Here is a 24963-nt window from a genome sequence, read left to right as displayed (position 1 = left end):
GAAGCTAATCAGTTTGGCGTAACAGAAAGTCCATTTACAAACTTTTGTAGAATAAACATCCCACAGCATGAACACCTTGGCATTTAAATACGAGCCCAAGTTCATAGCAATATTAGACATTACATTCATAAGACGGTAATGGCAAACAGCATTTCCTATGCAACATTAGGCATTTTTTAACTACTTAACACTAAGAATCACCGAACTGTGGTCAAAAGTCCCCTGAAGGAGGCACATGGATATTCAAACACAACACAGTCCACTAGCTGGTGATACACACACGGCCAAAAAAGCAAAACACAAAGTCTATTTCACAACTGTGATCCTGCGCAGCACTAAAATCAGGACTAGATTTCACTGTTGTCAACTAAAGGGCAGGGGACACGTCGCTGACCTTAGTCTCAGGACTCAACTACCTGGTCCAAGGTTTGTAGGAGTATCAACACTGATGTCCTGAAACCTTCTAAGGCCGGAGTTCCCCACTGTATTTACAGATTAATATCAATCAATGGATTTATGAGTGTTGGGCCAAAGTGTGGATGTGGTATGTGTAGTGAAGCCTGAGGCTAGGCCATGTAGCAGCGTCTCGGCGCAGCGGCTGCAACTGCTCATTCGGGGTCTGATGGACCCTCTTTCCTGAGGTCTAGCAGGACTACAGTCACCCGTTTACTCTGGGAAATTTGGTGGTGGCTTATTTGGATCTCGTGTGCTTCTGCTCGTTTGGATCTGGCTACCACTAGTGTGATTGTCCTCACTTGCTGAGAGTGCGCGCACGTGTGCGCGTCCGCTATATACACACAGGCCTCCAATGTAGTAACAGCCATTTTACAGATTTACACTGTAAGTAGATATTTGTTTCAAGCTCATGCAGAAGACTTTACAGAAACACTACAAAAGCGAACAGAAATGACAGAACCTGCATTACTGTCCAGAATACAAATATGCCAGAATGAGCGTGTTTATGGTAAATTGCACCTTGGCCTCGTGAGCACAGCTCCCCCTAGCATCCACGGCCGATGTTGCATAGCAGCAGAAAACAGACTCACTCCTACTTCTAGTGTCAACAATGAGGCAGGTGGAAGTGACAACAGGAGGAAACAGACAACCTCTATTAGAAGAGACGGTCACTTTTTGTGTTGCACACTGTCCGTTTCTTTTTTAAACCAGGACCCCTTGGAGCTGGGAAGCCAGGTGTAGGAGAGGCTGGGACGGCCAAACCAGGCCAGCAGCAGTGTTTCTCACACACACGCAGACATACGCAGTCTGGCGGCCCCACACATCAAGACGCTAATCAGCCGATGGGGACACAAACACCAACAAGCTGCTCAGATCCAGACAGCCACTGCCTTATCTGCACATCAAAGGGACCCTCCCGGATCACACAGATAACCCATCAGAGACTCACTGCTACGTCACACCTGTGTGCTTCATGCATTCCTGGCAGGCCAGGGCCACCTCAGTAGTGTCTCCCCCTCGCTATCCAGGGCACTTACTCACACACCCCCCCATTACTATTCTTTAAACCATTTATGACTTACACCACTTCATAGCTTAAACCCAGGGATACCCCCCCAACTTGCATTGAATATGCAAGATAAATGCACATATCTAACAACACATCAACCCCCCCCCACCAATGTCAAAGGCTAACCCCACCCAGAGATGAGGCTCTGCCTTGTGATTGGATTCTCCCCTCTGCTTGTTTCGTATGATATTAACAGTGAAGAGCGCAACTGGAATGACTGTCAGATAGGTAATCACACACACACACACACACACACTCTCCACCAGGGTGTCTGCAAGCAGCACTACAGTGTTTGTTCCTATACTCAAGTCCACCTTCACCCCAATCTTGACAGCCTGCACCCTCCCACCCCACCCCACCCCACCAGCCCCCCTTCAAGACTTCCTATTCCTCGTTGACTCAGAACTCCCGTTGAGCTTGGCACGCCCGCTGCTGGTCGCCACGGCGCCGTTGTCGAGGACTCGCTCCCTCTCCCCCACTCCTTCTTGCCTGCGGCGTCGCGTTTCCTTGTAGCGTAGCGTGATGTCCCTGTGGCCAGAAGGACACATCACACACTCATACCAGCAGGTGTGAACTGAAACCTCACCCAGCAGAAACTGGTATAGCCAGCACGGATGTGTGTGTCAGTATGTTCCTTATTTACCTCTGGACTAGATTTGAGTATGGCTGCAGTGGCGTACTGGTTGTCATGGTGACCAAGGGGGCAGGGCAAAGGGTCTCCTTGGGGATGGGTGAGTTATGCCCCCAGCTGGGCATGGCTTACCGGATGAAGAACCTCCATAGTGTCCAGGTGAGGATGAGGACAATGCCCAGGATCCAGCACTGTGTGACAAAGAATGGGATTGGCAGCATGATAGTGTTGGGGTCGTATTTCACTACGATAAGGAACTCGGTGACTGTGATGGCTGCCACCAGCCAGGCCTGCTGCCCCAGCTTCTTGTGGAACTTCCTGGAGGGCAAGGAAGAAACATACACGTGTTCAAAAAACCATCCATATCACCCTGAACAACGTGCCCTGCACGGCACGCGTGAGCATCCGAAGCTCACGACTCACGGGTCGTCCATGAAGTCGTAGATTTCTCTCATGGCCACGCCGCCCACGTTGACGAAGAAGACGAGGCGCAGCAGCACCAGGTAGTGCTCCGGCGGCATCCACAGCACGAACTTCAGGTAGAAGGTGTTGAGCTCCGCCAACAGGAACTGCAAGGGAAAGCGGCTGCCTCATACACCAAGCGTGGTGGCGTGGTGATTAATGACTCAAAGTCGGCGTTTTAGCTGAATTACACCAAATCAGCTTCATAAACAGAGAAAACCGTCAGCTAAGCACCTGTACCACCTACACCTTGGGAGCACGTGGAGCTCCGAGCTCACCATGAAGATGATGCCTAACACGGCCAACCAGCGACGAAGGTTGGATGCCGGTTTCCACTCAAACTTCACCCAGCTGTAGGGTGTGAACTGGAAGGCGATTCTCTTGATCTTCCCCCTAAGGGGCACAGAGTGGTCATCCAGCAACATTTCATCTACTAACAGCACATTTGGGATACAGGATAGACATCTTTTGTAACAGTATATTTCTGTTATAGTGGGGAAAAAAACAAATGTTTCGGAGGTGGGGATGAGATGCCGTACTTGTAGGTGGGGATGTTCCACAGGCCTTGCCACTGGTATGGCTTCATGGAGAGCCAGCCCAGGGTCTTCATGCCACAATAGATCCCTAGCCCGTTGCACACCAGCACATCCATTATCCACTGGGAAGCAGCGAGAAAAGCAAGTCATATGTTAATGATGATGAACAACAGGATCTAACGGCACAATGAGGCACCCAGACTGACCCGGAAAGTGAAAAATTTTTGTGATCTTATCTAAAGACATAACTGAAGTCGTTATAAGCGTGACTGACGGACGCTGTGAATGTGAACCTGGTAAATGCAAAGTGGGGGGAGGGTAGGGGGTTACGTACGTGGTCCCACCAGCACTCTGAGAAGTTGGGCAACTGATGCTCCAGGCTGTACTCCAGGAACTCGAACATGACACTGATGATCATGCACATCCACCAGTCCCGGATCATCAGCGTCTGACAGAGCAAATAGGGTCTCACATGACATCATAGCACGTCGAGGCGGTTTCGTCACACTGGCTGCCAAAGGTACAACCACCATTATCAAGACCACAGTTAGGATCCAGTCTCACTACAGCTCACGTCACTTCCTGCAGTCACTATCCTGTCCGTGTCGCTATAGCTAATGACCGTCGTCATATCTTTTGTATAAGAGAACCTTCTGGAGCCATAAAACACGCACAGTCGGTGCACACATATTTCTATAAACACAGATATACCCTAATGCAGCGTTTCCCAGTCCAGGCCTTGGGGACCCACAGTTGATTCATGTTTTTACTCCCTCTGAATTCCCTGTCAGACAGCCCACATTTTTGCTCCCTCCCGACTCTGGGATCTGGCCTATGGGTCCCCAAGGACCGGATTAGGAAACACTGTCCTAAGGTTTCATAGGGATCCCATTGAAGACCCACCTTTATGTACCAGCCCAGGAAATGAGCAGGAACAAAGCCGTCCATCTTGTCCTGAAAGGGAAAGTGATGTCACTGATGTCAGCACTATAGTACATGAAGTGACTGACAATATACGACATGGAAAGGTGGACATAGTGCGTGTGTGGGCAGGCAAATGATGCAGGCTTCCTAACCACACACCATGCTCTCTAATTAAAAAATAACAGCCTCAGTAAGTGAGTCTGCTGCTAGTGGTTAAAGGTCGGTGGTTTGTGCAGAGGGGGTGTGAAAACGGAATGCTTGCGGTTAAGCATGACATATGCTGCAAACCGCGGCGGGGGAGGTCAGTGATGACAGGAGGCTTCTGTGACTCTAGGTGATGTGCAGGAAACCGGCCTTACCCAGATGTTGTGAAAGGGGTCCGTGATGTTGCCCGGGTCATAGATGAGACAGTTGCCCCCATAGTCTCTCTCTGGCAGTGGCACCCCAAGTTTGGGATCGATCCACTTCATAAACTGCCGGCCATCATGAACCGTCTGACGGGGGAGCACAGAGCACGTTATATTTTGATGTTATCTCTCTAACCCATACATAAGTCTTCTTTCGTCTGACTGCATGTAGGTCTGTGCCCCATTTAACTGCAATTAAACACGATGACCACTAACCCTTGCTACAATACAATGAAGTCAGACTGACAGGTGTGAGAACGCCAGAGTCCTGCAGATTTTGTGCATGTTTTCAGGTGTTTCATTGGACTGCTGTACATTAGTGGTCTGTCAGCTATCAATGGGACAGGCTGTAAAAGATGGATAAATCTACCAGATTTAAAAAGCATTACAGCAAACAAACCTACCATTGTTATTCCATTTTTCCTGTAAAAAGATATAAACATAATACACATTTTTTTCAAGGTTTAATACCTCCAAATACGGTCCTCAGGGACACACAAACAGTTCGCGTTTTTGCTCCCTCGGGCACTGGGAAGGAGCAAAAACGTGAACTGTTTCTGGGTCCCTGAGGACCAGATTGGGAAACACTACTCTAAGTAAATGCTATAGAAAAAACAAAAGGAAACACTTTTTAACCTATCAACAGTATATTGGATGATGTTTCAGACTGACAGACTGTGAATCCTCCTTTGTCCAGTCAGGTTCCACTTGCACCTTGCATTAATGACTGATATTTATATTTCTACCCCTGTGAGGTGCTCTGTGGATTTAGGACGTCCTGGTAGAGAGCTGGTGGTTCCTCCCTAGGGAAGTGGGAGGTCAGGCTTGGTCTCAGGAGCTATTTGCTGGCCACCACAGACAGCTGATCTCGAATGCGGCTCAGGCCGTCCAGCATGGTGTCCAGTGTCTCCCGGGTCAGCTCCACAGTTACTGAGGAGAGCGGGCTCACACTGCCATCCCCAGGGGCCTGAGCATCCTCAATTACTACTATCACAGTGACCATCTCATTCCTTAACCACCCCCCCCCCCCAATCAGTCATTGCCATCACTGGAAGAGAGCATCATGTATGGGGATCAGTCTACAGGCCTGAAGCCCGAAGCACGGCTGCACAGACAGGCAGGCGAGTCTTACAAACAAATCATAAGTTGAAATAAAATGACAGTGATTTATACAACTTTGGGTCTCACCTGGAAGAGGATGAAGATGAGGAAGAGCTCGTAGACCACGGACACACACAGCCAGAAGCGCCAATAAGCTGTCAGGGAGCCAGATACATAGTCAGTGTTCAATGGCAAGCGTAACAGCTGTATACGTGTATGTGCGTCTGAGACATACAGAGGCTCCTCTACTTACAAACGAGATGCGAAGGGCTGTTCATAACTTAAAATGTTCGTAAGTCGTCATTCAACATCATTTTAAGGGTATATGCAAGTTCAAAGAACTAGGATGCTGGCAGTACGCACGCTACGCTGCTGTGTGGTGGGAGTAGCGGCCAGAAGTCGTACCAGGCGGAATTGGCACGCAGAAAAAAAAATTGATATTGCGGACAGGAAATGGGAGCCCAAATAAACACAATTTGGACTTACAGTCCTCTTCGTTCATATGTCTGAAAGTTCGTAAGCTGAAAGTTTGTAAGTAGAGGAGCGTCTGTACAGCTGGATTTCGACTGCTACGTGCAATCAGGATCCACCCTGAAAGAGCTGCCTGCCTATGTGTGTTTTTTTTTGTAATCATTTAGTTGTAGGAACCGCATTTCCCCACATGATAAAAACCTGTAACTTTTTAACTTGTGGGACATTCTTTCAGTCCCCACAAGGATAACCTCAATTGCATAAAAATCTGACTGCAATCAAAAAATTTAAAATATTTAATTATGGTTAGGATTAAGGCTGGGTATGAGTCATAGTTTAGATTAGGGTTAGGCCCACAGAAATTAATAGAGACCCCTTAAAGACATGAATATGTGGACTGTGTGTGACAATACCACTGCACTCAGCCAGCACCATGCCCCCTGGCACATATAACCACTTTAAGAACTGAATGTTACAACAACATCATTTTAGCATGAAGCCAGCAGAGTGATATCCCTGGCAGTGAGGGGGATCCCCTTTTGCAGGCTTTTTTTGTGTGCCAACATTAAATACAAGGATAAGTCAGTGTTTGAACAGACAACACCAGTAGCAGACGTGAAACATTTAGTAATTCATGTTGCGGTTTGATTATTTTATTGAGTTTTCTTTCGAGGCAAAAGAATGTTGAAAGGGATTTTCTTGTCATTTATTTTACAAGACTTGGCCTGAAAACAGGATGTCAGTCAGATATGTGGAACAGGATGGGTGCTGTGTCTGTGTTGATGATTTAGGGACCTTTCCTGACCTGTCAACAGCCAAGGAACGGGTTTTTCTGCAAAGTCCTCCCTAACTCAAGACTACCTTCACTGGGTGTATCACTGTCTCCCTTCCACCCTATCAAGACGCTCCTGAGAAGTTTGTACTTGCATCCCAGCTGCCCTGGCAATTATGTAGAATCCTTGACAATGAACGCAGTTGCTTTCCCAGGATCAAAGTAGAATTGCAGGAATCACAGGCCACTCCTGTGCACGCCATCTTAAACACTCCACTAAACCGGACACAGCCAGTTTGCACCAGTGCAATGAATGTGTAATTACAGCTCTGAAACACAGACCTCTTCAGTATGTCTTATGTGCCATCAGCTGACTGTGAAATCAGGGAAGAATTTATTGTTTGTCTCTTATGAACTCGACGATCGTAGTTCCGACAGTTCTTCCAAACGTGTATTACAGGTTTTGAACAAGGAATCGTAAAAGCTTAAATTGCGTACACATGTGGAATTATAAATTTGCATGCTTAGTAAAGATTAAAATTACACTTTCGCTGTGGTGCTGAACAGGCTATGCTCCCAAACGGCCAGACTGCCCTGCCCAGCCCCGGGCCAAGCAGGAGACAGCTTGGCCCTCTGACATCTGCAAGCACAGACTCTGAGCACTGCTGCGGGGGGATGCTGACTGCCCTGCAGTCGTGTTCACGGGGTCCCGCCCCAACTGACATGGCACGGCACGTACCTGGGTGCGGTCGGGTGAAGGGTCCATCTTTGGCCTGAGTGACTCCAAAGCAGAGAAACACTAGGATGCTGGCGATGATCCCCCTGCACACAAATGGGCAGAGGGGCCAGGTTGAGCTGGTTGCACTGATGGCAGCAGATCGGACTTACATTAGCGTTAGTGATGCAGTGGTTACTGTAGCTGCCTTCAAAGCCAATGCAAAGAGCTTCAGGGGGGTGGGGGGGTGGAATGCGGCCCTGGGGGGGGGGAGGGGGGGTGGAATGCGGCCCAGCTAAGCCTCTGTGCCTGTGATGAGAAGGTCACCAGTTTGGGCCCTTGAGCAAAGTCCCAAGCTTTGCGTGTGCATGTCTCAAGGGAGAGCAAGGTGGGAGGGATAGGTCACGAGAGGCATTCCAGTGTACCTGCATTCTTACTTGTACAAATCGCAAAAATAAAGGATCATTTCATTTCACTACACTGACTGAGAGATGACAACCACACAGAGGGGACGTAGACTCCCACGATGCAAAAGAGCCCCTTCCCATCTAATGACAGTATCCCTAACCAATATCCCTCCCCCTTTTGGATTGGGGCAGGAGAACATTATGGAGAGTAATCCAGTTAGTGGCGTTGGGACAGCAGGCACACTGTCAACTGCACAACCTCTATAGCCGTTCCTGGGTGTACAGCCTCTCAGCAGCAGGGCTTTGGTGGTGGAGGCCCCGCTTACAAAATGATTGTGCATGTAAGCTACGGGTCCCCACAGAGTGTGACTGTGCCAACGAGTTCCCCCCTGTCATCTTGCTCAGATGAGTTTAAGCTGTGTGTGACAGGCCTTGCCCAGCCATGAGCAGCACGGGACCCACCCTCTGCCCCAACTCATGAATAATGCCCTGACCCTCAAGAAATAATACAGGGAAGTACCACCACTTAACAACTATTATCCACTCCGGAACAAATCCGGGCTTATCAGCCTGAACACCTACCAGATAATAATCCCTTCATTATTCCTATGCTCAGTCATAGCCCTTATCTACGCCACGTATACAACCTGAAGGCTATTTCTGTCATGCACAAAGTCCAAATATCCACTCATGCAGGTGAATGTTTATTGGACAAACTGATCTACTATACCTTTCCTCTCATTACCAGAACAAAGCGTTTGACGACCACAACTAACCCTTCACTACAAAAAAAAAACTATAAGTTCTTGGTTGAACACCAGACATGTAAGACTATCACCTACACAGAAAACAGACAATCTCCCTTTCCTTAAAAATCAAGAAAAGCCCCCCCCATTATCATCAATAGACAGATCTGCTCCTGTTTGTAATGACCACCTATGCAAAGTGAGACAGACCCACTGTTGAGTCTGCATTCTCATCTGTCAAATTGTGACTTTTAATAAAATAAAATAAAAAAAGTTACTGAGGCACAAGGACAGCCAATACAATGAAATTACACAGCTCATATTACTGCCCCAGAAAAATATTTTTGCACTGTTTAAGAGAGCACTACATTTTACCATTTTAAGCAAGTGTAACCAATTATCTAAAAACAGTGTCAGGTAAGATCCGTAAACTTGGTGATCACACTGACCTTTTAGTGTTGTAGGCTGTGTCCTGGGGTGTCTCTTCCAGCAGGGTGACATAAACCAAAGCACAAGTGAGGATGAACAGTACCGTCAGGGTGTGAGCTCTCCTGCAGAAAGAGAGAGAAAGGGTGAGACTTCTTACCTCAGTACTGCTGGGTACAGGAGGAAAACGATTGTGATTCGATAGTAGGCTGCAGTGGGATCTAGGAAGGAGTGCAGACCGAAGACAGGAGACCAGCACCATGGTCTGGAAATGACCTCACAATGAGGCAGAGGCAGGCAGGTCTGCAGCATCGGACGGAGGCAGAAAGAGCACTGCTATTGGGAGAGAGGGAAGCCCCTGTGATGCCGAGGGAGAGGCGAACTGATCACGGTCACTGGTCGCCGAACAAGAAAGACCTGTCCCAGTGTAAGCAACACAAGAGGACAGGGAGCACAGGGCAGGACAACCCATCAGCGGCCCCTTGCTGAGGGCGATTTACTTGTGTCTATAAATATTACGCGATTAAACAAAATACAGGCAAACCAGAGGCATTCTGGATTTCTTAGCAAATCACTGAACTGCCTTAAATTTTAGCCAAATTTATGTGATAAAGATTTATATGAAGTAAAGTTCACGGGCATCGATGCAACAATAGAGCAGTGATTCCCAAGGGAGGGAACAAAAATGTGGACTCTCTGCTTGTCCCCGTGGACTGGATTGGAAAACACTGCAATAAAACATTACACAAGATCACTGCCAAATCATTTTTCATACAGAAAATGAATTTTAGGGTATGGGAGCTCAGGCAATCTCATTCTGTAAATTTTTGCAGTGCTGGTGGCACCTAGAGAGGAGGCCCAAAGACTTGCGGTCACAGCAGAGGCCAAGACAGTGATAATAAGCTGTTGTTGCTTAGCGCCGCAACCAATTCCAACACAAACCGAAACCATGCAACTGATCAGCACCTAGTCGCCGGCTGGCGCCATGTTCAATGAACTAAACCGCTATTGTTAGCTTTTGCGACAGGAGACCATAATTACAGCCTTTAAAATTATCCGCGGGCCATTCGTAGTTGGTTAATTTTCGCCTTTCTTCCTAGTAACCACAGGAAGATAATATTAATGATAATAACTGTGTGGGGCAGTTGACCTGTGCGTGTAATAACTTGTGTAAATAGTGCACTCTAGTTGAAAGCCTGCAAGCAATGCATTGCCCATAAACAGTGGACAAGATACATCTATCACACATCTAATAAGATCAGCCCATATTTCTGAGAAAAGCCATTGAAGATTTTGGCTGACAGATACAGGCGTGCCCAGTCTAGACAAACACACAAACTGGTAAGAGTACTGGAGTCCTTTCTACTTTGGGTGTAGGTAGGTAAACTGAAAAAACAGGACATATGCAACTGCACCTTAGCTGAACAGTGCTATCCCCTCAGAGAAACAGTGTTTAGAAGTTTACGACACCCTCCTCCAAGGCTAATCTCCCCAGTCGACATATTTCCACAGAAAGCGGTCCAGCCTACAGCGAGTGATGGCTCCCAGTGCACCCTGTCAGGTTCTGAAGTCAGTCGAAATTAGATTAATATGCAAACCGCAGAAGAATCCTGTTGAACCAGATGCTGTTCCCACCATGGCACCAGTGCTTGTTTCTGCTTGCGTGTTCCATTTCCGAACATTCTGCATTTCACTGAAGATGCAAGCAATACAGAGTGTTGAATAGGGCTGCTTTTCAGCAGCACATCACCAGTGTAAGAAACTAGCCACACTGGGACTTTGGAGAGATGCCTACAGGTCCCCACCCCCCTGCAATTACCTCACAGCCTTCCACCCAACCTATCGGGACATGTCTGTCGGCTCAGACATCTAATGGAATTCCCGAGTCTTTTCTGCAGAGGTAGCAGGAATGAAAATAGAGACTGAGGAGAAGGTTGATTCCACAGAGAAACCCATCGGCTGGCTTTCCGTAACAATCTGCTCGCATTCTGCCCACATGGCGTGTATCAGGATGAATTCGCGGACGACATAGGCATGGAATTAATCCTTATACTGCAATATTCTGGGAAGTTGTGATAGTGAATTAATTCTGATCGTGTATGGACTAATCATCCTGAAATTCAGATAAATCGTCCATGATTCACCCAGAATATTATTGAACTGCACAACCATGTCATTCTTTACCAATCACCTGTAAAACCTATTTTGTCATAAATACCTTGTGTCTCATAAAAAGAAGCCAGGATGCTTATCAGGTCCATTAGATCGGCATGCAGAATGCCTCTCTTGGTTTCGGGAGACAGGGGAGGGTCATTATACAACACCTTATATTGCCTTCAGGGGGACAGGGAGGATTTGCGCAAGGACGCCTATTTTACTGTTATCGCAAGCAGCACCACTCAGACAAAAGGGGGAATTGGAGAACAGAGCGCGCATCGCCCGGCACTTACTCGGGACTCACGTGTTGGTCTCCTGCCAGGACTGAAAGGGGCTCCCCGGTCCGTGTGTGAAGGTCGGTGATGTCGGTCCGAGTGTAAATAGTTCTGCAGCTGCTTATGCATTTCATTGATAATGGGGATTAATTATGCCCGCTCGTGACAATAATTCGCATTTTCTATATTTTATTGTTTCTTTTTATATATATATATATAAAAATATATATATTTGTTCGTATGATATATACTATTCTATATCCCTTGTAGTACAAGGTTATTTTGCATTGCTTTCAATACGATAGCTTGGTATTGATGTCAATGAGAGGTTATTTTGTATTACTTATTAAAGTGTTTTTGACTGAACCCAAGCGTGCCTGTTTGTGCCATCGAGAGCCGTATATCCCGCTCGCATCATTTTAATACATGGCGGCTGCATGTCACGCACAGGGTGAACAATCACCAAGCTCGATTAGAAGCACTGCTGTGTGTATTCAGCCGCAGTACTGTGTCTTACGAAAACAAAGCGGGGGGTAGGGAGCAAGTTCAGCTTTCTAGTTCACAGAGCTGAGGTCTTGCAGTCACCCTTGATGCCGACACCTGAATTTCAGTGGGAAAGGAGCATTTATCAAGTACAAGAAATGGTTTCCCAAACCACAAACATATCCTTCCTTAAGAAGGAAGCAGTTTTTAATCGACTGATATGCTCAGCAGATTGAGCCAGACACCATGGAATAATTGTTATTAAGGTTGAGTGATATAGATTGGGCTACATGACAGGTACATTAGAGCCATATGAGAGGAACAGACACAACTCAGCTCCCTGGCGTAGCCGTGAATCGAGGCGTTAATAATTGCCATGGATAATAACAGACACACGGATAATGGAGGGGACATAGTGACACTGCCACGACCCAGTGACCCCTTGCACACACCATACTGGGATTATTCAGAAACCTATTTATAGACTATACTGCCATCGTATTAATAAATGAAGTGGACTCAGTCCATAGATATTAGCATTTTAAATTATTTAACGTCACTGCAACACAAAGCAATACAACAAATCAGCTTTTAGAATGCATGTGCGGCATTGCAGCACAGTAAATAAGCCCAAACCTTAATTTGACTGGTTTACTTTAATCAAGCGTTAGGGATGGGAGTCTGTGCTAAAACAACTGCTTGAAGCTTGAAAAGAAAAATCAGCACGACTAGTCAAGTCAGACGTACAGCAAAAAACCCTTTTGAATATAGCCGGGAATATAGTGCGAGATACACTTGAGACAAGGCGTCCTGCAAAGGTACTCACCAGAAAAACGTGTTGGTTCCGTCATCGTAGACTTCACACTCCGCCGACTTCCAGGGGGTACTCTCCCGTAACCCTATCTTTGCAGACCTAATTCTGGGCATCACGGCAGCCACCGACTCTTCGGAGCCACCAGAGGGGTTCGGGTCCAGCGGCCCGTTGTTGAGCTGCTCCTCCGCTTCGGCGGATCTCCCGGCGACGAGCATCGCGCCGCCTCTCCTGGACTCAGGCTTGGTCATCGCGTCCCTTATCAGTCCCTTTGGTCGGGAATCTCCGTCCAGACAGTTATTATTTTACTATGATTATGCTGCGTGTCATCCAAAGCGACCCCACCCAGCGAATGTCAGCATCAAGACGTGGATCCTGCAAGATAGTATCTGTAACGAAGCGCGTGCTTTAAGTGTCATACCTGCTATTTTCTGTCATGAAAGTTTTCATTCATCACTTGCAGATGGAAAGTCAGCTTTGGATCGACCCCAGCCCACACTAATTGCTCGGCCCAAGCGCGATTTCATCTACGACGAAATGGCCCACGATCCCTTGGTTGTATGCGCACAAACTCCCAAAGTAGACTTTAAAGGCACGATGCTGTTGTAACAGCACGAAACTGTCTGCGGTGATGGCTTCGACTAGAAGGCTTCATTTAAAACAGACCCTTCATAGAAAGATTTTATTTTTAAGTCCGAACTTACCTATCCAGCTCAGGGTAGAGGATGCCAAGGGACATTTACTTGACAGCTGCGCTGGGACTGACTCTCCTAGGTGCGCATCCGAATGTCATTCTGCGTTGCTAGTTAACCCCACACGTCGCTAACTAGCATGGGTTTAACCATAACGCAGACGCCAGCCTAGTCACCAGCTTACGCGCGACCTGCCCAACACATGCGTCGCCGACTGGCTACACACCTTTCGCATACGGGCAAAACAAAAAAGTCCCTTAAATATTTATTTTTTAACTAAGTTAGAATCTCTGTCAAAATATGGAAGCGGCGAGAAGGGTTACGCCTCGTCTTTGTGGTAATTTTCGACACCAAGCAGGCTTTTTACCTCCCTCTTCGTTCCTATGTATTGACTATGCGGCTTAGCGCCAACGTACTACCGTTGAACTGAGAAAGCACATAAGCCGAGTCCGCTCCGACGTCACTTCCGTACGTAACTCTACGCATGCGTATGGCTCGTCACGGCACCACGCGTTATTGCGTGAGCAATGAGCCGTGGTACTACCGGAGGTATTTCAGCGATCGGGGTAGTGAGACGGATGGGACGCAGTCGCTGGCGGTGTCTTAGCAGCTCGTTTCTTCGATTATAGCTCCAAAGGCTTTTAATTTCCTAAAGAGGAGCCACTGATTTGCGGCTCAACCACCGGGAACAGGCACATTAACCATTACTGTTTCAGAAACACCATTTTATCAACACGTCACAGAATATCAGTAGAAATCCATTAATTTTACACAATCGCGTATCAATTACTGGGTCGCTACTAGAAGATGTAAATATTTTGAAATATGAAACCTAATACAAGACATAAATCAAAGGCTGCATAGTTTCCTGCCAGCATTCCACAAATCCGAAACTTGCGTTTGAGGCTGACAGTCTCGCACATATATTAACATAAAATAAACGTACGATTGTATGCTGTGATCATTACTATTGTTTATACATTTTCTTCAGTATTACCACTAAAGTAATTAGTTTTTGTGAAATTATTTAATTTTTCTTTTGGAGAAATCTGGTTGTTCCTTTTACTTCGGCTTCAGTACAGGATAGGTTACTCTTAGAGAGTAATTTATTATGGTTGTTTCACAAATGATCAAATATGTACTTCAATGTATTTGACTGACACAAACGAAGCTTAATTTCTATTTTTTCTCACAATCATCACAAAAAAAAACATTTGGCGAGGATTGGCACCGGTTAATTTAGCCTAACAACTGACACAATAAAGAATGTGGTTTAGAATTGGCGTTCTTTGCTTTTTCTTCGTGTAAACTCGTTTCTTCCATGAGCCAAAGGGTTACTTTTGTTGCTTTTTTAAAAATTAAATTCCTTTTAAAGGTACATTTTAACCGATACACAGCGAATCATCAACACTGACACGGAAAGGGAAGTGCAACGTTTCCAAGTAAAACAAAACAAAAAAACCCCACAGAATTACTGACTTTAAAAAAAAAAAAAAAAAAGCTACAGTTTATGATCATTTGGGCTTTGAATTACCGATAATTTCATAAACGGTATTTGATTGGATCTCGCTGTGTTATCAGTCTATGCCTGCTGTTATCTCCCGATGATCAGCTTTCGGTTTTAACATGCATCCTTCAGGTGAAACCGCTGGTGTCACATCAGTACTTTATATACAAGTACCATTAGACACGGTGGCACAATTTTCACGACAAGTCTACCTAGGCTTTAATGATTTAGAATGAATGCATTCCACTGCAATTGAGTGGTATATTTCTTAATGCTATCAACGGTCGTTTGTGTTAATGTTTCTGTGATTACAGTGTAATCATATTATTTAAATTATCTTGTTACATTATTGTTAAAACCATTTAAACCCATTAAAAAATGGGTGACATGATGGCACTTGTTGCCTTATACCTTTAGGGCTGTGTGTATGGAGTTTGAAAGTTCTCCTGGTACTCCGGATTTGGCCTAAATATATGGTATCAGATTAATTGGCATCGCAACATTGGACGCTCGAGTGTTACTGCATGCATGTGCTCTGCAATGGGCCAGAATTGTAATGATCCCAGCTGTATGACCTTGGCTGCTCCAGAACCTAACTGCTGTGACAAAAACTGCAGGTCTCTGGGACGGACAGTTACAGTGCTGCCTCTCCAATGAATGTAATAATCCTTCTTTAATTGTAGCATGACATTACATGATTTGGATGCATCTTATTCACTCTGCATATGATCTGCAGCACATATTCACAGAAAATGCGTAATTGGATTCCTGGGTGTCTTTCCAAAATGTAAGGCTAAACTCCATTCTGAATTACAGCTAATCTAGGTGTAATGCAACTAAGTCATTATATGATACACTTCACTATGTCTCAGACTGACAAATCTTAATTACAGATTAAGACTAACATTCTGAATCAAGCACACTTGTTCATAGCCTACACTGTGCCCAACTACACTGCCACTCCCCTTAACATGAACAGTGAGACCCAACTAGTCACAAGAGGTAGATGTTATTGCATGACATTCCTTAAAGACAGAATGAACAGGATTTGTCAGTTGCCATTTGTAAGAACGCCTTTAAAAGTGAATGAAGTTCATTAGAATTGTTTTTCTGTCAATAAAAGCTTGGTAATATTAAGTGTAGCATGAATTGCATTCAACGTAAAGCATCTTTATTTACGTAAGACATTTCCTACAGACTGCAAATTCAAAGCAGTAGCCTAAATTTACTGATAAAGCAAAGAGATTTGGTGTCACCTTGTATAATGCTTACAATGCAGATCATGGACATTAAGTCTGGCAAGACAAGTCATTTACTGCTGCTAAGTATAGTCTGCGCATGTGAAATGACATTACATTGGTGGGATGGCTAAGTCTGAATCTGATCCAAATATCACCCTATTATTATCCTAGTAATTTTTTTGCCAGATAAACCTAGTAACCCCCACCCCTTAAGAAAAAAGAAAGATGACCCATTTTGAATGGTTCCTGGAAAGGAACGAAGACACAAGACCCAGCTCCCTCAAATGAGCTGATATTCCCGTCACTAATTTAAACCTTTTTTTTTATTTTTTATTGATGAAGTAGGAATTGTACAATTCTCACAAAAAAGAACAATGTAAACATAATTATAATCTTTGAAAAACAGCAAATAAGAAAACATGAAATAAAAATCTTCTGATATTTTTAAGGCATCGATAATATTTAGTAGTTTCTCTGCATTTTTCTTTTCCATAAATTTCAGCGATTTGTAATTGCGTTCTTTTAGAAAGATCACCAATAAAGGTTCTGTTTTAATGCATATACTGTTCATTTATGAATAAAAGAATCCCTTCAAAAAGTATTTGACAAAAGGGTAATTTTCTTATCATCCATTATGATTCCAAATGTAATGTCATTTCTGTTACCCGGAGGGATCACTAATTTAAACCTGCTTGACTGAGCACTCACTGTGAGGTGCTGTTTGTGGACATTGTGTGACACGTCTCTGTCCTGCACCCTGCCTTTGCTCTCCTCTCCTGATCTCCTCTATCCCAGACTCCCTCGCATGTCCCCGGTGTCCTTACCTCCTGTTCTCAGTGTATTTGTTGGACTGACTCACTGGCTTCCAACCGGCGTCCAACTCTGTCCCCGAAACCGATTTCTGGCTGCAAATTTGGTGTTTGCTTGCTGACGTCCCTCAATAAACCTCAAATCAATGCATTCGGGTCCTTGAGTTTCTATTCTGACAGGTTGATCTACTTTATATGTTTTTAATCTTTACATACAGGTACTGACTGCACCCATCTACTCAACAGAAGATTTAGTATTACACACTTAAAGCAAGTTTTTATTAAACATGCAGGCCTCCAATGGAATTGTCCAATGTTAAATTGAGCATAAATTAAGAAAAGGAATACATAGCTGAAGTCTGAGGAACAGAAACTGAAATAAAATTCACCATGCTTCTCCAAACTGCTAAACAGTCTATGGTTAGCAGTCTTGGAGATTGACATGGATTTCTGTAACCTGTGTGATGTTAAAATAGAGGAAGCAAACTGCAGGGGCAGAATCAGAAACTGCCTAAAGGATCCGATACCACCACAGTAACTTATGTTCCTCTTACGAGACACCAGATACATGCTGTGTGATGCGTATGATGCGTATCCGGGTCAAAGTTCACACTCCCAGCTAATCTCCAGCACTGGAGTCACGCAGCCGTGACACAAAGTTTCATGGAAATATGTGAAAAACTTGAACACAGTTTGGCTTTCATGGGGAACTGGCCATAAAAGATCAATACTGTAGCACAGACAGAATATTAGTAGTATTAATAGCACAGACAGGTATTAGTGGTATTGAATCCACAGTTCACATGATCCATTACACTTACCCAGTAACCATATCAGACAGGCCCAGTGAAGGAGGAGTGTATTCCTCAAAGGGTTCAGTTACATTAAATACTGTTATTGTATTTCCTTTGGGACAAACAAAATATCTATCTATCTATCTATCTATCTATCTATCTATCTATCTATCTATCTATCTCAAATAAAGTCACCTTTATTAAGACATACCTAGAACAAGTGAACTAGTGAATGAAAGCCTTGCCTAAAATTCCCCATTCACTGTACAATACACTAAATAAATACAAACTGTACATAAAACAAACGTACAACAGTATGTGCCACACATATGCACAAAAAGATAATACAATGCAAGGTGACATAATACAATAAACCAAAGAATCCGTCATGTACAAAAATATCTGCAAGGTAACCCAAAAGATGCAAGACTGGTTGTTTCAGATGTCACAATGCAGAGTGTAAAATGTGGATTTTGCCTTGTCCCGGGGGTTACATCACAGATAATGAATCAAGGAAGTGTGACATATACATAACAGCTTAGCTGTGGGCTGTAGCATGGCTGCGTGCTCTAAGTCTTGTCCTTACCTTGTTGCCAGCTAAACTGGTTGATTGTGTAAGTTTGGCGGCTATTGGCATTCAGCTGTAATGCGTGTAATACAGTCATCCCCAACGTAGCTGCTTTGAGCAGGATCACATTTTGAAGCCAGTGACCCCATCTGAATACATTATTATACAATGAGATGATATACATCTTTTTAGGCATTTGTTTAACTTGAATATGTTTCAGAATAAAATACTGAAATGCACTTTTTTTTGTTATTATGCATAATCTATTTCAGTTTTGCGCTATCCGTTTTGTTGAGCACTGTCTCATTTAGTCTTGCGACCGAACGCGGCTGAACGAGGACTCGTTCCTAATCACCCCGTCGCACGTCGGCAAAGAATCCTGAATATTTATGGCCATGATAACGATAGCAGCCCGAGGCATACGAGAAAAACAACAGAGACATCACAAAGAAACAATTCAGGTTAAATAACCGCAGTTCAATTCTGTATCCCGTTCTATAGTTAATAAAATAGTAATGGAGTGTCTGATAAACAAAATGTTTTGGAAAGTTTTCCCAAAGAACAGGAAGCAAAGGTCAGCATCAAACAACAACACATATTTCACAGACAGGTTTGAATTTCTTTAGGCACAAGTCAGGTATGACTACTTCTGCAAAAAGCAATGCAGTGATACCGGATTTGAGTACAACATTCCTCGATTTAAATTAGTCGTCACTTCATTATACCTGGTCAAACTGTTAATAAAACGTTAATAAATGTTTTACCAGAAGAGTTCATTTTGCTAATCCATTGCTTCTTTGGACTTCGTAGCGCGTCTCGAATATGCAGATATTACCATGTACGTAACTTGTTTTGAGGAAACTTCTTGAAAAGATAATCACGATCACTTTATTGCGCCAATGCGATTACATGTCCGAAGAATGCTGATGCATGGCCAGACACGCACACAACATGTAACCGAGTAAAAAAACGACATAAAAAGGAATAAAGGATTTATAATAGACTAATATGAAAATACTCGGGGCTAACGACGCCCACGAACAGAATGCATATTTTAACAAGACAATGGACACAAGTTATAGACCTGTAAGAGAGACGACGGTCGTTTAAATGTTAGCAAGTTGTGCAAAAGACGCATAGGCCTATAAGTGTACTTTAAAAATAATAATGCCCTAACCACATCTGTTCAATTGGGCCCATGTGCATGGGTAATAAAAGTAAAAATATTAAATCCCTAATGTGGATTGACATTTGTATCAAACAGCATTTCGTGCGTATATGTAGAAGCTGACTTACATAAACATGAGCTGTGAAAACTGGTTTAATGAAATTTTGGTAACACTTCACTTGAGGGGACACAAATAATGTATAGTATTATGCTATTACTTATGTATGAATTAACCACAAACTAATTGTTAGTTACAAACTGATCTCATGTTCGCTTATCGTTAATAAATCATGATGCATCTTTTATCTCAAGCAAATACTATATTTCATACTATAATGAACTACTATAATTATCTTTTGTGAACTACTCTCTTTCATCGCAAGTAGTCACTAAATTTGTTCGTGATTTGTTCGTGATTTGTACTCCAGTAGTAACTAAGTTCCTACTAAGTATTTGTGACCCCTCAAGTAAAGTGTTACCGCAATTTTACAGTCAAGACAAGACAAAAATGTAAAACATTTAAATAGAAGTTATCGGGAGATAAATAACAATGATTATAATGAACAATTACGGCAAATTAAACTTATTTTACTGCAGGTGGATGAAACTAGCCAGAGACACAACAAATTACGCAGTAGTAGCAAGATAAATCCGCGTTTTATTCAAGCAAATGTATAAACAAAGCGTCTGAAAGAGAAAATCCAGTATAATGATACCGTAATGCCCACGATATTCAGCAGAGGGCGCACGGTGCCCACAATATACATCTGCCTCTTGAATCTATTCTTGATTTTCTGAGCAACGCGGCGTAAATTGTAAACGAATATCCAGTTTTAAAGAACATGTAATGTAGTCTTACAGAGTGATCAAGTAAACGAAGGTTACAAATGACGCAATCACAAATGGTTGAAGGTAGTGTGAATTCCAATGGGCACCATTTTCATATAAATCCGTTGCAGAGGTTGTCCCCAAAGGTCGTGCTTTATTACTGCTTACAATGTGCTGAAGTGGTGCTTTCTGTTTACACCCAATGGACACAACAGAGGGGAATCCGATCATAAACCAATTTTCAATAACCACTTACCCTGCTAGTGTTGCCAAGACTCGTTTAACTTGGGCAGAAGACAATATAGAAATCTATGCACACAGAGGCAAATTCACAGCCTTGGAGGATGAAAGCACCAATGCAAAACACTGAAAATAAAATGTTATTTGTGATATAATCATTTATATTCAAAGTCAATTCATTTTAAGAGTGGTGGCATGTCAGTCTTTCTCTAAATGACGAGATCAAGGTCTCTTTGCATGTTTACAGACACACTGGATAATGACCGCGAAACTGCCTCTTAATCTTAAGTACATTATTTAACCAATCAATCAACTGATTGATGAGCTAAAGTGGAATCTACCTTCTCACGAAGAACTTTTCATGCATTCACGGACAATCACTCACTGGCACATCCAAATACACATACACACACACGCACACACACATACAAAATTGCATGCAGAGAAAAAAGTAAATAAATAAATAAAAACTCACTTCGGTCTTCGGTTAGAGTATCTCGCCAGTGTCATGCCAATGAGAATAAAGGCACCTGAGAAACTAGCAATGAAGGTATAAAATAAAATGTTCCAAAGTAACACCAGAATATGTCACGAGAAGGCGAGGTCAACGTGCATGCGAAGAAAACGTGTGTCTCTACAAAAACGTTGCATCATACACGCTTAGTGTTACCCTGTGTCATAATAAGGCAAAACGATGAAACAAAAAAAATAAATCACAGATATAGCTTACACCACTTTCCTATTCAAGAACAATATACACTCTACTATATAACTTACACATTCTATCCAATAGGCGGAGACATTGTATCATACTCAGAGGTACCATAAGAATCCAAGTCCAAAAAAAATCTACTATTTAAACATTCTGGCTGTCACCTAACTGTAAAAACCAATCTGATATTCGGCATTTAGTTTTTTTTTTCTCATTCGCAGGGTGAATAACGATGAAAACAAAGTTGTTAGTTATCTGTTTTGGAATCAGAACGTTGTACTAGAACAAATGCGACGTTTGGTGTAAATGTGAATCGAATCGTGCCCCGAGGCGCTGTATTGTACTTCATTTGTATTTTTGTCGGTCTTGGATTATGATGCAGAAACGCAGGGCGACGCAGTTTTCCCGGATTATGACGATGCATTTACCTTTATTTTCCCTTATATGTTTTTGTTTTTAGACGACTTCAATGCGTTTGTCTTTAATAAATGCTCACCATCAGTTTATTTAACCCCGACAAGAGCAGACAGCCTGCATGCCACGAACGTTTGTGTGTGTGTGTATATATATACTGCGAAACTATATTTATGTCTGTTGATAGTGCTCAGATAAAAAATTTAACCATTTAATTTTATAACTACATTAAGGCTGAGAGCGACTATTTACGAATTTTTAAAATCACAATACTCTGAAATAAAATGTAAGTGAAAACAATAATTTAAGAACAGAACTTCTTTGCCAAAGTGGAAATATTAATTAGCGATTCGACACACAGAACACAATTATCAAAAGCTACGTTAACTGACGCGTATGTCACAATTTGCCTTTCTTGACCTAAGTATCGTACGCTATTTAATTTTTTTGCTATTTAAAAATAATTTCATTACCAATTAAGTTGTGTCAAAAAATACGCAGTAAAATAAACATGCTGGGTGAAGATATAAAATGAGACATTGTTTGCACCATGAAGCACAATCTTAGCAAATCCCCATAATATATGTTTATGCAGGAATGCGCAGGCTGATTACTAAATATTTCAAAACACCGCAAAAAGTACTCAGCATAATAGAGTTAGATTATTCCTTTAGAATACATATAATTACAAGTCATTATAAACTTATGTCTTGAGACGTGGCTAAAAAAAATGAGAGGGTAGGGGGATGGGGGTAAGAGGACAGGAAAAATCACGTCGTAAGCAAAATCTCCGTCGGGCAATAACAACTACACTGAGCTCCCCAGCAGCACCTCAATCTCCGCAGAGTCTGACACTCCACGCCGCAAATCATAAGCCGCGCTTCGGCTGGCAAAAGTCCAAATCAGATCCTAAACCAATGCAAATAAAGACGGGGTGTGTCTAGATCTAGGGGGCGGGGATAACCTCGACCAATCAGCAGCTTGGCCGATGTGGCTATTCGACCATGCGCACCTAAGGGACTTTAAATACAACTTTACTAGCCAGCTGGGTGTACATTTAAATAACCTCGTGTACGTCTCACTCCAGAACTCGAGCGTAAACGTGCACACTGCTGTCAGATTTGTGATCTAGGTTTTCATTTCGTTGCTGGGGATCGATATCCGTTATTTTTTCTTCAGCTGGATATAATACACTCACAATGTCAAACGTCCAGTTATCCAGTAGTACCTTGGAGCGGCTAGCAGCACGGAGGACCTTCCCCCTCCACGCCCGCACCGGCGCCTGCCGGAATCTTTTTGGACCGGTCGACCATGAGGAGCTCAATCGGGAGATGAAGTCGAAGCTCCGTGAAATTTCCGAGCGGGACCAGCGTCGGTGGAACTTTAACTTCGAGACCGATACGCCGCTATCTGGAGATTACGCATGGGAGGAGGCGTCTGTGGATGCAATGCCCGTCTTCTACCAGGACTCTTTGCAAATTGGGAAATCTAGGATTGTTGTTCCAGTGGTCGGGAAGCAACGGGACTGTACTGTCCAGGCCGTATCATCTTCTTACATTGCCGATGATCATCTGTCAGATGCTGAAAGCGCCGTGTCCCGTACCAGCGAGGTGAACCAGGAGAACTGCTCGGAAAAACTGAACTCAGGCAAGCCCAAATGCAAAGCCATCGCTTGCGTGCGACGGAAAAGGACATCTACTACTGATCTCACATCGACCACCATAACTCACATCACCGGTAAGAACTGAAATATCTCAATTTATTATCAATTGTTCAGTTGATTTTAACCGAATTTTCTACATCTGCCATAATATGGACTTTATAGACTAGGCTGCGGCTAAAGCGACTGACTGATATTGTGATAAAGCTTAACCATAGTCTTCGTTCCTTTTTTCCAGATTTTTATGGGAAAAGAAAAAGAATAAATGAAACGAAGCAAATTGAAGACACCTCCCAAAACAGCGCACCTACGATTCACGTCGAACAAACTCCACGCAGAAGAATTCGTTAAAGGTGCGATACATTATTTTTTGGTTTAATGCCATTAATGTTGTCGCAATATATCATTAAATTCTATGCACGAATGGGTAGCTGTCTGGAGTATAGAGTGTATTAAAATGTTGCCTCTTGCAATTTGGCCCGAAGTAGCGTATATGGACTGGGGGAGGGGAGTTTGCGTCACAGTGGCGGGAAAGGCTGGAGTAGGTGGTGACGTTTACAAGGAGTACAAGCATTTTTCCAATTCTTGATTTTTTTATTTTGAACCAAATATAACACCTTAACTGAACAACACTGTTGTTTCCTGTAGGTATTTGCACTGTGATAATGTGAAGACAGCTTCCTCTGACACCAGAGGAGGACAGGAAAGCGCATCTGGTCATCATTTAGCCTGGTGTCCCCCTGCGCTTGTACGAGGAGCGTCTGATCGGCTCTCAGGACACAGTGGCTGGGAGACTGTACTCGCCGAAGGACTTCAGAGAAATGTAGCAAGCTGGTGGTTCCGCTCGGAGCCGCTTGACAGTGTTAAAATACATTAACAACTGTGCAATCTTAAATAACTTAACGTCTACACTGGCAAAAAGTGTACAGCTTTAAAAAAAAAAACGAAAAAGACAATATGAAAGTATATGTTGTTTATTTCTGTTAAATGTATCTTGATTTTTGTAAATATATATTTTTAAAGAATAATCTAACTTATAATTTTTTATTTATGTTTCATTGTATATCGTATTGTAGCCAAAGGGCAATCTTTTTATTTAAAGTTTATATTGTGATGTTTTGCAATCATTAATGTAGCTTTTCATAGTAAACTTGAAATTAGGGTCCATTACGTTTCTGAGCCGTCAAATATCACTGCCCATTACGTGTTCCCCAAAAGAAACGAATAAAGGCATATTTTCATGCTACATTTTGTCTGGCTTGTTTCGTGTTTTTTCCAGTAAACGGTCTGGCTCTTCGCGACTTAAGATCACTAAATATGAAACTGGAACACGCTCATTTAGCCCACGGACGATCGCCCTTTTTCGGGAGAGCCTCTTGGGAAACGGCACTTGTATCGCGGCCGAAGGTTAAAGCTTCTACCCTAAACGCCAGGGCTATCATCCCGGCATAAACTCACAACAAAACCACCGAAAGCCGTAG

The 24963-nt window shown here is 43.4% G+C and overlaps 2 protein-coding genes across 3 annotated transcripts; one reads left to right on the top strand and one right to left on the bottom strand.

Annotated features, from left to right (window-relative positions):
- Window positions 1–1897: 1897 nt before the first annotated feature.
- ptdss2 (phosphatidylserine synthase 2) lies at window positions 1898–14003 on the bottom strand. Of its 2 annotated transcripts, none has more exons than XM_048973271.1 (13): window positions 13554–14003; window positions 12865–13238; window positions 9147–9248; window positions 7569–7651; window positions 5674–5741; window positions 4438–4572; window positions 4058–4108; window positions 3489–3602; window positions 3158–3276; window positions 2897–3011; window positions 2580–2725; window positions 2289–2474; window positions 1898–2053 (listed from the first exon to the last, which is right to left on the bottom strand). In XM_048973271.1, the coding sequence occupies exons 2-13, from the start codon at window positions 13098–13100 to the stop codon at window positions 1900–1902; spliced, it is 1509 nt and encodes a 502-aa protein (XP_048829228.1). In that variant the 5' UTR covers window positions 13101–13238; window positions 13554–14003; the 3' UTR covers window positions 1898–1899. The 2 variants fall into 2 exon arrangements, with proteins under 2 accessions (XP_048829228.1, XP_048829229.1); XM_048973272.1 differs by having other exon boundaries at window positions 12865–13224.
- Window positions 14004–22843: 8840 nt separating this feature from the next.
- On the top strand, window positions 22844–24728 carry LOC125706550 (cyclin-dependent kinase inhibitor 1B-like). The gene is made up of 3 exons (XM_048973273.1): window positions 22844–23559; window positions 23721–23835; window positions 24131–24728. The coding sequence occupies exons 1-2, from the start codon at window positions 23022–23024 to the stop codon at window positions 23831–23833; spliced, it is 651 nt and encodes a 216-aa protein (XP_048829230.1). The 5' UTR covers window positions 22844–23021; the 3' UTR covers window positions 23834–23835; window positions 24131–24728.
- Window positions 24729–24963: the final 235 nt, after the last annotated feature.

Source organism: Brienomyrus brachyistius, chromosome 13 (genome assembly GCF_023856365.1).
Source record: "Brienomyrus brachyistius isolate T26 chromosome 13, BBRACH_0.4, whole genome shotgun sequence".
NCBI lineage: Eukaryota > Metazoa > Chordata > Actinopteri > Osteoglossiformes > Mormyridae > Brienomyrus > Brienomyrus brachyistius.
The sequence above is the reverse complement of the archived record's forward strand: the minus strand, read 5'-3'. Positions and strand labels throughout refer to the sequence as shown.

Coding starts and splice junctions, on each gene's coding strand:
- ptdss2 (XM_048973271.1), bottom strand. CDS start 13,100: ATGACCAAGCCTGAGTCCAGGAGAGGCGGCGCGATGCTCGTCGCCGGG. Junction 9,249..12,864: donor GGAACCAACACGTTTTTCTG/GTGAGTACCTTT, acceptor CTCTTTCTGCAG/GAGAGCTCACACCCTGACGG. Junction 7,652..9,146: donor ACAGCCTACAACACTAAAAG/GTCAGTGTGATC, acceptor ATTTGTGTGCAG/GGGGATCATCGCCAGCATCC.
- LOC125706550 (XM_048973273.1), top strand. CDS start 23,022: ATGTCAAACGTCCAGTTATCCAGTAGTACCTTGGAGCGGCTAGCAGCA. Junction 23,560..23,720: donor CACCATAACTCACATCACCG/GTAAGAACTGAA, acceptor CCTTTTTTCCAG/ATTTTTATGGGAAAAGAAAA.